This window comes from Rhincodon typus, chromosome 6 (assembly GCF_021869965.1).
Source record: "Rhincodon typus isolate 14 chromosome 6, sRhiTyp1.1, whole genome shotgun sequence".
Classification (NCBI taxonomy): Eukaryota; Metazoa; Chordata; class Chondrichthyes; order Orectolobiformes; family Rhincodontidae; genus Rhincodon; species Rhincodon typus.
In genome coordinates, this window is record NC_063337.1 from 46,555,585 (window position 1) to 46,574,990 (window position 19,406).

Sequence of the window (19,406 nt, forward strand, 5' to 3'; positions counted from 1 at the left end):
TGTCACTTGGACTAGCACTATAGTGCACTTGCACCCATGGAAGCCACGTAAATCAACACACCAAGGTACTTTTCTTTGCGGGGAGAATACTTAGTCACATTACAAATGTTTTAACTTAACATAAGTGACCACATTTCTCTGGTTCATTCCTCAGGACAATACCTTGATCGATCATAGTTAATTAGCCTTCATCCCATATCAAATGGGAAGAGGTATTTTCAGAGTCTGAACTCCTTTAACACCACCTATTCCACCACACACCAGCATACAATGAAGACATTGAATACTTGAAAGTGCGCTAGCTCATGCAGCGCATGTATATCGCAGGATTCCAAATGACCTGTCCAGTGTTTTATGTGCAGTACGAATGCCCAGCCATATTGAGGCCTCACAGTCAACTCAGTCTCGCACATCTGTGAACTCGACAAAGGGATGGGAATAGTCATCCTTAACTAGTGTGACTATTCCAAGAAAATGCATAATTCCTTTGTGATGGCTCAAAATTCATATTCATTGGACGCTACCCAGTTTAAATGGATAGCCTTGTAAACAGCAGGGTAGGTACAGGTTGCCCCAGATATACAAAAGTAATGTCCCTTTACATCCCATCTGTGTGTCCATGTGTTCATTTGACCTTTCTAGCTATTCACCAACGTAAGTCTTGGGGAAACCATAGGCATTTGCACAGCAACACGATATCATGGTCACCTAGATCTGCTATCATTGAGAGAAGCAGTATTCATTGAAAGCATGAATTCAGCAACTTGAGCAGTTGAGTTTATTTTAACACCACACATGCCCAAATAAATGCGGTTGCCATAGGATTCCCTGGAGGCTCAGCTCTTGCAAACATTTTCGTTTGTTTCCATGAGGAACATCTCTGCCATGGAATAACACCTAACCTCCTATCCCTTGCATATTTTCAATGTATAAAATAACTTCCAAGCTTTGTTTAAATTCATCGTCAGTCACCATAGATGGTACACTCCCCACTTGACTGGATGAGTGCAGCTCCAATTCTCAAGAAGCCCAACCCCCTCCTGGATGTAGCAGGCCACTTCTGGCACCACATCTACTCCCTCTATCACTGATGTTCAGTAGCAGTGTGTAACATCTACAAAACACACTGTAGAAATTCACTAATGCTGCTTAGACAGCACCTTTCAAACCCACGGCTACTGCTATCTAGATGGACAAGGGGAGACAACACAGAGGAACACTGCCACCTGAAAGCTCCCCTCCAAACCTCTTATCATCCAGACTTGGAAATACATTTCCATTCCTTCAATGTTGCCGAATCAAGACTCTAGAACTCCCTCTCTTAACAGCATTGTGGGTCTACCTACAGCAAATGGACTGAAGTGATTCAAGAAGGCAGCTCACCAATACATTCACAAGGGCATTGTTGCTGGCCCAGGCCATTGAATGAATAAAAAAAAAAATCTACTGACTGGTGCATTTCCATGGCAATCTCTCTATCATTCATAATTCACTTGCAAATCAATGAATGCTCTCTTCCCATATACTGTACAACATTGTTTCCATTTACATTTGTATCTTTGCAAATGCCTTTTGAGTGCAAGACAGAAAAGCCTCAACAAAATGTCTTATTTCAGCAATATTCAAATTCTGAACCACGAGTTACTTTGAATAGTCATAAAATAACTATGCAAGTGGTTTAAAAAATGAAAATTGAAAAATGAATCTCTATCTACTGCAAATAGAGATATTTTCAGAGAAATCCATCAAATAAAATCCAGCTCAGAGGGAAACCCATGAGTTTTCCTTCCCTAACAAAACTTGCTGCTTCATGAGCCTTTGTTCATGGCCCAACTACTTAGTGCATCAGTTAGCTCAGTTGTCTGTACGACTGGTGTATGATGTAGAGAGGCGCCAACAGTGTAGGTTCAATTCCTCTACATGTAAGGTCACCATGAAGATCCCTCCTTCTCAACCTTGCCCCTTGTCTGAGGCATGGTGACAGTCAGGTTAAATGACTAACAGTCATCTCACTCTAATGAGAGAGAGCAGCCCTAAGCTCCTCTGGGACTATGGCGACTTCACCTGACTACCTTGTAGATTATACAATTCATTTCTAATTTTGCTCTTTCACAAGTCTCAGTTAGATAAATAAAGACAGCACAATGCAAGGGTGAATTAATCCAACTCTAAAAGGAGATATGAAATGACCTGTTCCATAAGCTCATAGAAGACTTCTGATTAAAGTAAAGTGATTGATTAAAAATCTAATTCTGGTGACAAAGGTTTGAATTTAGCTCTAGTAACACAGTCCATATAGTTTGACTGAGTCACAAAAAAGGTGATCTTTTAATTCACAAAAGCAATGGATAGTGTTCAGAAGAAGCATTCCTAAACAATTTCCACAATCAAGTAATCCAAAGTTAAAAGTTGCAGGTAATATTTTTACATGAAAGTTACAGCTTTGCTATTATTTATCCAAAAAAAAAACTCAATTTACAAAAAAAAAGCAATCCCTGCAGCACAACTCAACTGGAAAGGTGGTCAAGTCAAGGCTGAAGTTAAGAAAAGTTAAACAGGTATAATGTTGTCAAAAGGGAAATCTAAGGATGGCGAGAGTTTTAGAATTCAGCAATGGACAACCAACAAAAAGATAAATACAACAGTAAATTTGCAAGATAAATAAAAGCAGATTGTAAAGGTTTCTATGTATGCGTAAGACAGAGCTAACAAAAATTAAGCATGGATCCCTTACAGGCAGACAGGAAAAATCATAACTTTGCATTTGTCTTCACAATAGAAAACACAACAGACAATTTGAAAATAATAGAGAAGAAAGGATCTAGTCAGAATGAGGAACTTTTGGTACTGGAGAAATTGAACTAGAAGTTGATACATTCTCTGGGTCCTGATGTCTATATTGTCTAAAGTTACTGGACGCCTTGGTTCTGATCTTTTGAATACTGTTAGATTCTCAAACAATTACAGTAAATTTCAAGGTAAAAAACATAACACTGCTAGTCAAGAAAGAAGGAACAGAAAAAACAAGAACATTAGGCCAGCAAACCTGTTATCAATAGTACAGAAGATAGTACAATTTATCATTAATTGGCATTTAAAAAACTATCGTGTGATTAAGCAGAGTCAATACGTATTTAAGAAATGGGAAACCTACTGTGGAAATCTTGCTTGAGGCTGTTACCAGGAGTTCAGATAATAGAGAGCCAGTAGATGCAGCAGTGTATTTGGATTTTAAAAAAAAATGTTAAGATGCCACGTAAATGTTTATCGTACAAACTCGGATTCATGCAATTCGCAATATTAGCTTGAATTGAAGGAAGGTTAGCAGTTGAAAAAGTAGATGACAGGACAGAGTGCAATTTTTCCAAGTGAGCTGGCAATACAAAGTGACATGGGTGAATAAGTCTGAGGACGACTCCAGGTGACTGCAAAGGAAGATTAACTGAGCAAGAAAGAATGTGAAGATGGAAAATAATACACAGATGTGAAGTTATTTACTTTGAAAGAAAATATTCTGCTTTTCTGTTTTACCAAGTTGCAAGAAAATGGGAAAAGCCAGTATTCGTGAGGATTTGGGCAGCCTTATACATAGATCATAGGAACATAATAAGAAATTGCAAAATTACACTTAATACTTCAATCTCTTTGAATAAAGACTAAGAAAAAGCAGTTTTACTACAATTTTTTGGGATCCTTCGTGAGGCAAAATCTTAAGTATTGTGCACAATTTTGTTCTCCAGGTAAAATGTACTTGTTTGAACAGGAGCACATTGAAGTTTCACCAGACCGATTCTTGCAATGAAGAAATCATTCTAAGAGAAGGGATTGATAAGAGTAGCCCATATTCTTTAGAGTTTAGAGGAATGTGGAGTGATCTTAATGAATATCATAAGACTCTTAAAGGGATTTTTACAGTAGATGTTTGAAAATACTTACCCTAACTGGGGTTCAAGAACTAGGAGCCACAGCCTCAGAATAAAAGGGTAGCCATTTAGGACTGAGACAGAGAATTTTTTTTCAAAAATCATTTGAACAATTCACTATTCCAATAAATTATGAATGTTCAGTAATTATGAATGTTCAGTAATTATGCATATTCAAGGTAGATGGAGAGATCAATATGTTCTAGAAGAGGGTACAGGAAGACAGCATGAAATTACTTTTGTGAAATCTAGAAGGTAGGAATAAGTATTAGAAGCAGGAGGAGGAGGAGTAAGCTATTCAGCCCTTCAATCCTGCTCCAGTATTCGATGTGATTATGTTTGATCTGGTTGTAATTTTAAAGTAAGCCATTCGGCCCTTCAATCCTGCTCCAGTATTCAATGTGATTATGTTTGATCTGGTTGTAATTTTAAAGGCACTTTCTTGTCTGTCCACCATAACTTGAATCTCTTGACAATCAAAAGTCTGACTAATTCAACCAGGAGTATACTCAATGAACCTTCGTTGCTATCTGTGAAAGAGAATCCCAAGATTGACAACAATTTGATAGGATAAATTTCTCCTTGTCAAAGGTTTGGCATTGTTAATAAATCCTGAGTAATACCTCTGAAAGTTAAAAGTTTCCTTGATCAAATCATTAGAAAGATTTTTTTGTCCATATTCAAGCTTTCATCATTAAGAATGACAGTAAGGCTTAATCCTATATCATTCTTTCAGGATATTTGTAGAAATTGTAGTAATTTAGACAATCAAGGGATAAAGACAAGTGGACTTAAGGTGGAAGGTAAGCCACAATCCTATTGAATAGAGAGGAGGCCTACTTCAATCACTAAATCTTATGCTTAAATGGAAATTGTTAGCAACAAACACAAACTGCAGTTAAGGGAGAGACAAAAAAGTCTTTATTAATTCTATAATAATTTCATGAGAATTAAACTGTTTAGCAGCGTGGTAAAATGCAACAAATAGGCAGAGACAACCATTCAGCACTTCAAGCCTGCTCCACCATTCAATGAGATCACAGTTGATTTTTCTACCTCAGCACCATTTTTCTGCATTCTCCATATATCCATTGGTGTTTTTTTATAGAAATCTATCCATTTCAGACATGAACATACTCAACCATTGAACCTCCAAAGTCTTATGGAGCAAAGAATTCCAAATAGTCACCCTCTGAGTGAAGAAATTCCTCCTTATTCAAGTCTGAAATGGCCAGCCCCCTTTATGTGAAATTTTGTCCACTAGTTCTAGACCCTGCCAGCCAGGAGAAACATGCTTCCTGTATCTATCCTGTCAATCTGGCAAGAATTTTGCATGTTTGAATGAGATCATATTCTCCAAACTCCATCGAAAAAAGACACAGTCCGTTTTATCTTCCCTCATCCCAGAAATTAATTCAGTGGATTTTCATCGCACTCTCACTATAGCAAGTATACCTTTCCATAGGAAAGTAGACCAAAACTGCATATGGTCTCAGCAAGGTTCTATATAATTGCCAATAAGAGACCGTCACCCACATTCTCAAATCCTCTTGGAATAAAGGTCAACAAACCATTGTACTTAATTCTTGCTGTACCTGCAATGTAATGTTAATTAACTTGAGAACACAGACAAAGTAATTCACTGTGATGTTCCCAGCACAACACTTCCTAGCCTCTAGCCATTTTAAAAACATTTTCTGTTTCTTCTTCCAGATGATAAATTGGTATAGAATGAAGTTTTATTGTCATCACTGATGAAAGCAAATCTGCAATCAGGTAACTAAACTTTCCATTAATTTGAAAAGGAAACATCTGCATTTGTTAGATATGATTAAGGATATATTGTGTATGCTGATCCTTAGTCAAATCTTGGGATTTTACAAGAATCAAGTTTATGCTCTCATTCTATTATTAGTTCTTCTCTGAAATCCAACACAAGATTATCACACATAAAAGAAAGGATGAAGCAAAGAGACAAACAGATTTGTCAAATGCACAAAGCAGAACCTGCAAAACAGTTAACTGAGTTCAGTTTCAGGTAGCGGAAATCTATTTAGGTACTGAAATGGCAAATAAATTATTTTAAACCAGCTGTTTCCGAGTCAGAATTAATTAGGTCTATAGGTACAAATAACAGATGTAATCTCAGAAGCACAGGCGCATGTAAATGCATATTGCTATCTATGGTGCATCCTTAAACAACAAGACCTTAAAAGGTAGCCTGAAAAGCCTCAGCATAATGAAGAACAAAGCTAAGGAGCAGCAGCAATAATGGGCCGCAACTCATCCACAGTGAGTGCAGAGAGGAGAGCGGTAAATTGTTGTGACTCATAGATTCAAGCTTTGAGTAAATCCGGATTAGTAAATCTCTCATTTATTTCTGCAAAATTGCAACTTTGTTGAAGGGGAATATTTATTGTGGTTAAGATGAGGTGTAGAGACATGGTACCAATTAAAAACTCTTTCAAACAGCTTCTGACAGGACAGTCTCAGTGGTCTCCTTCTGTGTTGCTTTATTACATCAAGAAACTGGCAAAAGGCTTAAGTGCTAAGTTTTCTTGGCAACAAGTGAAAGAGGATGTTTGTAAATGGAAGAGAAGGTACAATCAGCATTTGCTTCAGAAGAAATGTGAAAAAAGGAAGTTGCTGACAAAAGCAAACCAATGTGATTCCTCTTGAAGCTGCAAATGTTTTACTCCCTGGAAGGCATTCTTTAAAGCAAAATTCAAAATCCTTTTTTTTGTGGAAGGAGTTCTGGAGAAAAACATTTTTAGTAAGTAATATGATAAAATGCATATTTAAAAAGCACATGCAAACATCTTAGCCAAGGGAAGTAAATAATAATGGAATTTGCATACAAACACTGTCACATAGTGCCATCTGTTGGCAGACACTGGCTGAATATTCACTTTTAAAATCATACTAAGTTTTAAGTTTAAAATCAAGAAACGGAAAGGAATCCGTATTAACACTGGGAGTGCACCTTTGGCATATAGCTCATTTGTGCGCAGTTCAAACAAACAAATCATGAAGATCATGAAAATAATTGTGCAAGTCCGATGGGATGAAGTCAAGACAATACAGGAAAATGTGAAAACCGGGTTTATCATACAGATGTACAGCAAACCACAAATACATTTCAAGGAAGTTTGATATGAACACCCCACATCTTTTGATATTAATATATTTAATGGCCAATTATAAAAGATATTTCTGTCTTTGCAGTTAGTCTTCGATCATTGCACAAATCTGAGTTAGTGATACTTACTGTGTGTATACAGAAAACACATATTACATAGCTTTCATTGTCTGAGAAGTTATAATAGGTCAGTAGTAAAACTTGGAACATCAATTTCAAATTGGAAAAATATCAAAGGCAACTGTCACATTGTATATTTGAAAATGATGGCTGAAACATTACCAATCAACAAATGCTAAAGAAAGTTTATATGAAAGATGATTTGAACTCTAGACAATGCAAATCTGTTAAAATAGCACGAATTATGAAGTGAATTTTTTTTAGCTAAACTAACAATCACCAAAAAGACAGAGCAGAGCATTTGGTAAAATACTATATTTGACACTGTGATCTTTTTTTGATTTTTTTTACAGTAGCGATTAGCACAAGCAATTTTAGTATCCATTCATTATCAATAAATGCCTTCACTTCTAGGCATCTCCCATTAACCACTTCAGTTTCAATATACTGTTAAGTTATTCCTTTGCAATGGTAAAAGCTACGCCAAAAATATTATTTTGCTGACTAGGTGTAACATGTTACTTACCGATGATTCACTATCTCTGACGAGGAAGTCACCATCAATTCCTCTTTCGTTGAGAACCATTTCAGCTTGGTGTCTTGTTACACTACCATAGTACCACCCTTTTCCAGCAAACTTTCCTGTTGAAGATGGCCCAGTATAGCTTATTTGAGGTGCATGTGAACTACTCACAGCAGGTCCGTCATTTAAGATAACTACATAGTTTTTCGGAACAAGGCCAATTTGCCCTTTCGAATTTTGACATTTCCACCATTCTGGATCATTCTCTGGTTTCTCAATGACATCCATAATTTCTCCCTTTTCAAAATTTAGTTCTTCCTCTGTGACAGAGCTGAATGGATAAAGAGTCTGCACAATATGGAGGATTTTTGTAGTTTGACCATTACTCACTGCTGCTCCAAGTCTGGAAGTGAAGAAGCTAGGTGAATCTGCAGTTGCTTCGTCAACCTCTTCCACCACATAATTAGATGGAAACCAACCAACTTGTCCATTGTAGCCACCTCTCCACCAACCATCACTACATTTTTCCATAACAGTAACACGTGACCCCTTCACTAGAGACAGCTCATCATCTCTCTCTGCCACGTATGCAAATTTAACATATGCTGGAATATTTAAGTCGTATATACGGTCAGAACTTCCACCGTTTGATGAGAATTCTGCATCCGTGCTTGGTGTAGGGGAAGCATCTCTTGCACAGGTTTTCCTTTTTGTTTTACCCAGACCTATGTAAAAATAGAAGGGGATAAAAAAAAACTACAACATGTAACAATGTGGCAAACAATATTCAATTAAAAGAGCAATGCAAAATTGAGCATTTTACACAAAGTCAAATCATATGTTTAACAGGAAAAAAGTGAGAAGTTGGCAATGAATTCTCAGAGACTTCACACACATCCAAATACTGAAAATTAATATTACTGTTCAGAGGACTATAATGTTAAAAAGTCCAATCAATACAAAATACAATATACTTCTCACATCGCTTCCACGGTCTTACTTAATTTTAATTTCTGCTTTGGGTTCATCTTTGGTTTTCAGATGTTTAATCAAAATACAATTTTAGTTCTTCATTAGCATGTAACAATTCCACAAATTTTCTTTTATTCAGTCATGGGATGTGGGTATCACTGGCTGGCCCAGCCCTAGTTGCCCTCGAGAAGGTGATGGCGAGCTGCCTTTGCGAACCGCTGCAGTCCATGTGCTGTAGTATACCTGCATGTTGCTAGGGAGGGAATTCTAGGATTTTTACTTAGTGACACTGAAGAAATGGTAATTTATGTGATGATGAGTGGCTTGCAGTGAAACTTACAGGTTGTCCCTATGTATCTGCTGCCCTTATCCTTCTTACTGGAAATAGGTGTGGATGTGGTTTTGGGAGGTGCCATTAAGAAGCCTTGGCGAATTTCCACAGTGCTTCTTGTGGATGGTACACACTGCTGCTACTGAGTGTCAGTGGTGGAGAGAATGGATGTCTGTGGATGTTGTGCCAATCAAACAGTCTGTGCCACATCCACAAAGATCCATTCCCTCCACCACCAACACTTAAAAAAATGCATATTAAACGCATTTAATTTCAGGAACTGAGCATTAAACAATGCTTTACTGGAATATTAATTGTTTTAAAGAGTTATTTTCAAGTATTCCTTAAAAGGTCATTTCCTTCCTGCAAAGCATCTGGCAAACTAAGTTTCTTCCTGCCCAGTAATAAAAATTAACTTTCTTTTCGTAACCCTCTGTTGAGTGGAATACTGCACAACTACAACACAATAAATGTTCTTGCAAGAATTAGTCCAAATATCCTCTGTACTGACTCGGATAGATTTATGATGTCAGAGGACCAGTTTAATCAGCCAGCCAATTTACTTCAGATTGTACCAATAATATGTATAAAATATAGAACAATGAAATACATAGAGTTCTATATCTCAAGATCAAATATTGAAGATATGATTTCCCCTATTGCCCCAAACAATGGAGCAAACTACTGCTTTTTATAACAAATAATCTGTAAAGTATATACTTAAGAACAAAAGGATAGCAGTAAAATACAGTAGTTTAAAACAAAATTCTTCTTTTGAGAGAAGAGATGCCGAGGTAACAAATTTGTTTCTGTAATGTTCTATAATTTAAACTATAACTTTATCTTCCTAACCACCAGCAAAACCATCACCATCTCTCACTCCTGTGGTACAGCCAAAATCAATAACTACACAAAATCTCTACTATAGACTGGCAAATGACATTTCTGTCTCCATCACCTCAGAATATGATTAGTCATAGATTCTTCAGCTATCAGGCTGGGAGACCATGTATTAGTAGCCTGCCCACCTTTTAGCCCCCAAATCAAAACTTTCCTAGTTTCTCCCAATACTTTTGTTCTGAATGGCAACAGCACCATGCTGCACCCCCAACCCCAAAAAAACCCCCCAACCACGTCTCCCAGATGCTACGCTTAAATTGAATGGGAAAGAGGCCTTATGAGTTTTGCTGAACACACTATGCATCATATTCCAAGTTGTTAGTTACCAGTCTCAGAAGCATTCAATATTTTAGAATTCTATTTGAAAATATCCTGGTGTTAACAACCATAAAACAGAATGAAAGATATAGGAAATATTCCTCAGACCACCTAGAAATATCAGAGAAAGAATTCACAGTGCTATAATAGAAACAGTTACTACAGTTTAAGTTAATTGTGAAGGTTAAGAACTTCATAAAAAATGCCATTTCAACATGCAAAATTTTTCAAAGCAGTGCACTTAATTGTGCCAGTTAACACTGCACATTAATTCACTGCAAACCAGTGCTTTTGAGATTGTGGCTGTTGGTTTGTAATACATCAGCATGTAAATACTGCTGTTGTTGCTTCTGATACAATCATCGGAAACAGCTATAAATATCTTTGAATACATTCTAAAAGGAAACTGGCACAAATTCAATTATTTGATGGAGTTGGGAGAAAGGTCAAAAATCAAAATTAAAACAATAAGCTAAATTTGTTTTGCACACAAAGAATGAACAATGTTTGCCTCTTCCCTTTCAAATGCCTAACCAAATTACAACATCAGTTTCCATCATTCAGATCTACAGAATTTACTACATATGCCACCAAAAACATGAAAAACACTAATCTAAGATATTGTCAGCTGAGAATTTCAAAGTGTAATGACATTGTTCAAGTTTTGATCATGGCCCTCAGCCTTAATGTTGTGTTCCTGCTCTTTTACGTCTTTTTATGATGTGATATAATTTCATGTTTTGCATACTACTCAAGGCATTTACACTACCTTATATTTTCACTGTACTTTAAATACAGAAATGTTAATCCATATGAATGCTAATAATAAAATATACAACAGGAAAAGGATAACAACAATAGAAACTATAACAAACAAACATAAATTACTTCAAAAGTATGTTTACACAAAAGATATACATTTTGTGCTCCAAAAGATTAGTTGATGTTTTCACTTTGTCCCAGATGCCTTGGTCAGGCACAACATATCTTTAAATCCCTACAACCTCCTCAATTCTTATACACGAACCTTCAACTGCACAGGTGCCTATTCTAAAACTCATAACGGCCAATCTTTTAGCAAAAGTAACACGGATTGATATTAAATTGTCGAAGTATGGAAAGTTGAAGCTGCTGAAAATCAAAGTGAGACTACCAACTGCATTTTATAAATAACCCTTCAACACAGTGAAGCAGCATTTTCAGTCCAATAATCTATTCCAGGATTCAAACTCGGACATTAAATTTAATTGATCAGCACTCTAGCTCATTGTACTACCTCTGAGATTTATAGTTCTTGATCCCAATTTTTAAATCAATTTGGTCCCTCGAATTTTTCCAGTTGGCTGCTACATCATGTCTCTGATTACATTATTGAATCTATGCATTTATTTTGTACACACATTCACAGATGGTACTAATAACCTTCACAATACCCACATGCTGCTAATGGGAAGAAGCATATAAAAATTTACCCACCAGTGTGCAACCACCTATGTAGAAACACTCTGGTCAGTTTAAGAAAAAAAATCAGTAGTAGAAAACTTTCTTGCTCTGGTGAAGCAAAAAAAAAACATGCAATGTTAGCAACCGAAAGAACAGTGGATGTTGTAAATCAGGAACAGAAACAGACGTTGCTGGAAAAGCTCAGCAGGTCTGACAGCATCTGTGAAGAAAAATATCAGAGTTAATGTTTCAGGTCCGGTGACCCTTCTGGAAGGGTTAACTCTGATTTTCATACAATGTTCATGCTTGTTCATGCAATGATAGCAGTTGTGTACAATCCCACAAAGAAAATGAATGGTTCATATTTCATTCTGAGTGAGCTGTACAATGAAACAACCAGTGTATAATAAACAACACTGTGACACAGTGTATGACATTAGGCTCACAACTTTCTGTGGTTATATTTTGATTTCCTGACAGGGGGAACAATTTTAGTACACACCTATCTATGTAGATTACAAGAAATCTGCATCCATTTTAACACCAATTTTAAAATCTTCCTGTTCATAGATATCTTTACAAGTCTTAATTAGCAAATTATCCTTCTGTTTTAGTTAATGGCAAATGAATGGTACACCTCTAAATATCCGAGGAGGACAGGGTTCCATACTCCAACTGTCCAGTAATTGCCATGGAAAGAACATCCCCGAGTCCCATTTTATGTGACAAAGTCACAATGTGCAGCAAATACAGTTATCCTAGATTCGTTTCAAAATACAAATATCAATCTGAGACTTCAATTTAAGAAAACCCTAATTACTACCAAAGAGATTAGATCATATTCTGGCAGAGGAGTTTGAAAGGTTACATTAATCAACACAATTAAAAACTTAGAAAATCACACATGCAAACTCCATCATTAAGTCTGTTGAAAACTCTGCCCCTTTAATGGGATAATTAATGATTCTCTTCTTTCTTAAATCTAATCAATTTGGTCAACTCCAGCAAATTGATCTGAACAAAGACCTTATTATAGAAATACTAAGCTGAACAATTTCAAAAATTAGTGATCATTTGATAAAATGTCTCTACTATGAATTATTATAGTGAGGTGCATGTAATACACAAAAGGTCACAATATATCATGCAAGGAGAAAGGTGAGGATTTTTAAACTATAATGCTTGATTCAAAATCAAATCACAGAAAAAAAACAAAGACAATCTTGATCAGCGCAATATAAAATGGAGATCTGACATGATTATTAAAACTTATTTACTAGAAATAACTTAAGAAGAAATATATTTGTAAATGTTGCTAATGAGAATTTAATCTATCACAGGTTGCAACTGGTACTGGGGTGCAAATGTCTGCAAACAGAATAAATTCAACCTTAGCGATTTATATTCTTATGCGGTCATTATGAAAATGGGTGACTCAGCAAAACTTACTTTTGTGTCAACTATCCCACTGTATGGTGGTGACCAAATAGGAGGGTAATATCTAATCACAAAATAGCTGTTCAGCAACACCCACAAACATGACTCCTGGAGCAGGGCTAGCCCTAGATATATCACTTCTGGAGCAGACCTGAAATCCAGACAGGCTCCCATTGTACACCCAGTGCACCCTTTGTTGAACAATTTAAAATATTGATTCACTAATCTTTTCCTTGCAAAGACCACAGCAATATTTTGTGCCCTTTCTCAATTTCATAAAGCCACAGAGTGCATTCTCACAAAGATTGGTTCAGCATTCAAGAAGTTTTTTGTTATCTATTGTACTATTGGGGAACTTCACTTTTAAAGATTTCATTCTCAATTAAACTATTTTCTTGCACTATACCCAAACATTAAAATTGTTTACCTGTAATTACATCTTAAATAAAGTTTAATAATGTGCTCCTACTAAGTGTTTAACTGATCAGAGCACGTATGCAACAAACGTTTGAATGCAGTCCAGATAAGAAGGGTCCCGACCCCAAACGTCAACTTTCCTGCTCCTCTGACACTGCCTGTGTTCCTCCAGCTCCATACTGTGTTATCTCTGACTCCAGCACCTTGTTATCTCTGATATAAACCTCAACATTGCTTTCTAGCTCCTGTATCAGCAGAAAAATGAATGAATTAAATATCTACAGCAACTAATAGTTCATTGAATGGCCAGGAAGGTATTCCATTACAAAGAAGGCGAGTCCATCAATAGTCAGTAGAATGATGCATGAAGATCAGAGACAGGCACTAATTTAATTTCTAAATGGATATGTGAATGCATTTTTTGCAATGGTCATAGAATCATACAGTACAGAAGAGGCCCTTTGGCCCATTGAATCAGTACTGCCAAAAATACACTACTACGTACACTGGTCCTACTTTCCTATACTAGGGCCATAGCCTTGATCTGATCCAAGTGCTGATCTAAGTTTTTAAAGTTTGAGAGTTTTCCCACCTCAACTACCATCCCTTGGAATGCATTCCAGAGCCCCACTACCCTCTGGGTGGAAAAACCTTTCCTCAAATCTCCGGCCTTTCACTTTAAAATTATGCTCCCCTGTTAGCATCCCTTTGACTAAAGGGAACAGTTGCTTTCTATTCACTCTGCCTGTGACCGTGAATCTTATGCACCTCTATCAGGTTCCCCTTCAACATTCTCTGCTCCAAAGAAAACAACCTGAGCCTACGCAGTGTCTCTTCACAGTGCTCCAAGCCAGGGATCCTGGTGAATCTCCTTTGCACGCCCTCCACTGCAATCATATCCTTCCTAAGTGCAAGAGACCAGAAATACACACAGTATTCCAGCTGTGGCTCCCACTCCCACCTACCCCCCCCCCCCCCCCCCCCCGCTCCCCCACCTCGCCCCCGTTCCCTCCCCACCCCCCCGCCTCACCCCCACTTCCCCCGTCCACCGCAGGACAGTACACTGCACACCGGGTTCCAGTCACACAAATAGCCTTCCTCCCCATAGCTGGGGCAGCACCCACAGAGATGACTCCCGGAGATGGACTAGCTCCAGGTGTATCATTTCTGCAGCAGACATGGAGTCCAGACAGACTCCCACTGTACACCCAGAGCAGAACCAGCTCCAGAGAGATTATTCCTGGAGCTGATCTGGAACATGACAAGCACTCAGAGTAAACCTGCAGCATTGCTAGTTTTCCTAGAATGTTTCCTCTGCTGATAGTTTTTATTTCCTCTCCCCCATTTGTCATCAATTATTTAGTACTTTTGGAGCAACTAGCCAAAATGGCATGTTCATGACAAATTTAACAACTCTAACTGTTAACTTGATTATGTTAGTCTCACTTAGATCACCATGTTCTAGGTTTATGTCTGTTCATTTCCTTTTGCAATAGTACAGTTACATCACATTAATCATGTAACAGAATTTGGAAACAAAATAGCCAAACCTGATGAATTAAAGATCATTTAAACTCAGTTCACTGCAAACCAACTTCATGTCAGTCATTACAGATTCAGAATGTTCCACACCACCCCCTACCAACCCCACATGTTTGTTTGGCTCAGCTATTTGTTTCTGTACATCACTTCCCATTTAAATAAAGTGTCACATTTTCATGGAAGCTACAGGTAAGTGGGGAAAATTGCTGACACCATCCTCCTTCTCAAGGGCAATTAAGGATGAATGGACATCATTGGCTAGGCCAAGATTTATCATATCCAGTGAATTAGTTTTTAATAATCTTTAAAAAAGAAATGTAACCTTCTGGATTGTCATTTCCAATTTTCTTAAATAATGGTGTTACGTTTAGAATCTAAACAGACAAGCCCTGATTCAAGAGACAAGTGGAAGTTAACATTCACATCACACAAGTATCGGGCAATGGCCATCTCCAACAAGACAGAATCTAACAACCTCCCCTTGAGGTTCAATGGCGCTACAATAATAGAATCCCTCTCTATCAACATTCTGTAGGTTACTACTGACCAGAAACTGAATTGAACTAGCCAGGTAAATATTATGCTTGCGAAAGCAGGTCACAGGCTAAGAATTCTGCAGTGAGTGACTCACCTTCTGACTTCCCGAATGCTACCCAGTACAAGGCACAAGTCAGAAGTGAGATAGAAAACCCATTTACCAGGATGAGTGAAGCTCTAAAAACACTCAAAAAGCATGACACCATATGGGATAAAGCAGTCTGCTTGACTGACTGCACATCCCACGAACATTCATTCCCTCCATCATTGATATTTAGTAGCAGCAGTGTGTACCATCTACGAGATGCAATGCAGAAATTCACAAAGGCTCCTTCGACAACCACTTCCAATTCCATGCCCACAGAATTATACATTGCAGAAGAGGCACTTCAGCCCAACAAGTCTCTACTGCAAAAAAAACACACTACTACCTACACTAGTCCTATTTTCCCTCAGTAGGCTAACAGCCTTCAAGTGCTCATCCAAGTACTCTTCTTAAGGTTGTGACATTTCCAGTCTCAATTACCCTCCCAGGTAGTGCATTCCAGACTCCCACCGCCTTCTGGGTAAAAATGCTTTTCTTCTAAACTTCCTGCCTTTCACGTTAAAAACATATTTCCTTGTTATTGACCCTTCAGCTAAGCAAAACAGCTGCTTTCTATTCACCCTGTCCATGCCCCTTATCGAAAACATCTTGATCACCTAAAAAGACAAGGACAGCAAGTATATTCGAAAATCACAGTGTGCAAGTACCCCTCCAAGCCACACACCATGGAGACTTTGAAATACATCATTTTTCTTCCAGTATCGTTAATTCAAACTCCTGACAGTTCACTACCACCTTCTCAAGGAAAATTCAGCATAGGCAATCAATGCTAAAGCATTCAACAATGGCGAAATCCAACAAACAAATTTTCAAAAAATCTTGGTTTTAGTCATACTCAATGACACAGCATGACAATCCCCAGGTGAGAGACAATGCCAAAGATACATTATGCTCATCCCAGTTCAGAACGTTCTAACATTTTATTTGCGACCCTTGGTTCTAAAATTCCCCAGCCAGGAACTTTGCAGTATCTACCCAATCAAGTCTACTTCAGAAACTTGTACATTCAACAAAATCACCTCTTATTCTTATAAACTGTTCACACAATTCACTCAACCTCTCATCATTGACAACATCACCCTATGAATGGTCTATTGCTATACCACTTCCAAGGCACGTGTATGCAACCATAAAAATGAAACACCAAATGTGGTCTCACTGTAGCCCCATATAATTGCAGCAAGATTTCCTTCTGCATATACTGTATTACACTTGCAACAAAAGCCAACATACCATTTGTAACTGGGACAATTTCACACTATATGCCATTACAAAAAGACATTAAACAATTTTGCAGACTGCTTTCCATGGAAGATCTGTCCTTACCAATTAAAATGGTAAGTTTAAAGTCTTAAAATTCTTTAGTTGTCATTGCAGTACATGAATCAAAATAAAAGCTCTCATCTCCACAAAAAACTTTTTAAAAATTATATTTGTATTGACATTCCCATACACAATCAATGGAATCTAATATTGTTCAGATCTTTAAACTGCATCTCCATACACTTTCAGTATTACATAATAGTATGTGTAGCATATGAAGGAATGGAAAAGAGAATGAATTGAAGAGAGGTAAGGGTGCGTGTCAATGACAAATTCAGCTGGTAGGGAGAATGCAGAAGAAAGGGAATAAAGACCATTGGACTGGATGAGAACCGAGATATGGGGCAACCATAACAGAGGAGGATGCCTCACCTGGGTAGGTGGGCCACAGCTGGAGAGAAGGAATATATTTAAAAATGCACTTTATTCCAAAGCTATTATCCCAGGTGGAGTGGAGACAGGAAACTGGCAGTAGTGAAAAGCTGCAAGAAGAAATTTACAACTAGCAGTTGAATTGAAACCAGAAATATACCAAAATAAAGTGCAAGATGAGAGTGGGGTGGTTGTAGAGTTGCATCCTGCAGTCAGCAAGTGGTAAATTGACCCACAGGGTTCCTTTATTCTAAGTTTTATGATTCACAGAAGAGACGTTGGTGGGGGAGCAAGGAAGTACAGGCCTGGCTAGGGGGAACTGCAGATATTAGGTGGTGGCTCATATGCTGGCTACTCCATCTATCCCTTGATAAGGTAGTGATAAACTGTCTTCTTGAACTGTTAAAATCCATATGGGGTAGGTTCAGTCACAGTGCTGCAAAGGAGGGAGTTTTAGGATTTTGACCTTGTGTCACTGAAGAAACAGAAGTATATTTCCAAGTCAGGGTTGGAGAGGATTGTAGAGAAACTTGCAAGTGGTGGTATTCCCATATTGCTGTTGCCCTTTTCCATCTAGTTGGTTCAGGTTATGAGCTTGGAAGGTACCGTTTAAGGAACTTATGCGAATTTCTGCACTGCACTTTGTAAAAGACTCACACTCCTGAGCGTCAGTGGTGAAGCAAGTGAATTTTAGTGGATGACAGTCATTCAGGCAAGTGGGAGTATTCCATCATACTCCTGGTTTGTGCCTTGTTAGATGATGGACAGGCTTTGGCAAAATAGGAGGTGAGCTTCCTGTTGCAGGATTCCTACCCGTGACCTGCTCAATTAGCCACAGTATTAACCTGGCTGGTCCAGTTCAGATCTGGTCAATGGCAACCCCCACAATGCTTAATGTGGAGATGTACTTCTGGTTTAAGATTGTTGCAAATGTACCAGCCTTATCTTTTGCATTGATGGGAAATGCTCCTTCATTACTGAGGATAGATATATTTGTGCAGCCTCTTCCTCTAATGTATTGTTTAATTGACCACCACCATTCACAACTATATGTGACAGGAATGCAGTTGTTCTGTTGGTCATGCAATCCCTTAGATCCGTTTATTAGTTACTGCTAACACTATTTGGTACACAAGTAGTTCTATTTTGTAGCTTCACCAGGCTGTCATTACTTTTGGGTGTCTGGTTCTGCTCCCAGAATGCTCTCCTGCATCCTTCATTGAACCAGAGTTAATCCTATACTTGATATTAATGGTAGAGTGCAGGATATGCTGTGCCATTAGGTTACAGAGTATGTTGGAGTACAATTCTGATGCTGACGACCTAGGGTGCCTCACTTTTCAGTTGCTGAACCTTTTCTAAATCTATCCCATTTAGTACGGTGATGGGATTAGTGAGCTTAGTTGACTGGATGGCTGGTTTGTGATGTAGAATGACATCAGCAGCATAGGTTCAATTCCTGCACTGGTCGGGGTTACTATGAAGGCCGTGTTTTCTCAACCTTGCCCCTAATCAGAGATGTGGTGACCCTGAATTTCAACTCACCACTAACTGACTCTCTCTAGTAACGCAACGCAACTGAATGGAGGTATGTAAAGATAAGATTTTGTCTCCACGAGGACTGTACAATGGGCACTCTTGTAAATACTGTCATAGACAGAAACACCTGTTGCAGACAGGCTGATGAGAATGACAGAAAGTATGTTGTTCTGGGTCAACAGAATGGTGTATAACTGAAAGTGGGAGACCAGCCAGGTATAAGTTTGAGTAGACATCCAGATGTGAGAAAGGCATGGAAAAGGGTTGCATCAGTAGGTGAGCTAAATACATGCATTGAATGTTATTCTTTCAGTAATGTATATTTGCTAAGCAATTATACCTCTTGTTAAAAAATGTCAACTGTGGCTCAATCGTAAGCTGCGTTAGAAGGTCAGGAATTTAAGAATCATTCCAAGAGACTTGAATACTTAATTTAGGCTGACTCTACGATGCAATAGTGAGGG

At 38.0% G+C, this 19,406-nt stretch overlaps 1 protein-coding gene across 1 annotated transcript in view; it reads right to left on the reverse strand.

Moving 5' to 3' along the window:
• nck2b (NCK adaptor protein 2b) overlaps positions 1-19,406 on the reverse strand; it is a 67,562-nt gene that overhangs the window by 2,271 nt on the left and 45,885 nt on the right. The window contains exon 3 of the mRNA XM_048598316.1: positions 7,709-8,430. Within this exon, the coding sequence (XP_048454273.1) occupies positions 7,709-8,430 (722 nt within the window). The remainder of the gene's footprint in view (positions 1-7,708; positions 8,431-19,406) is intronic.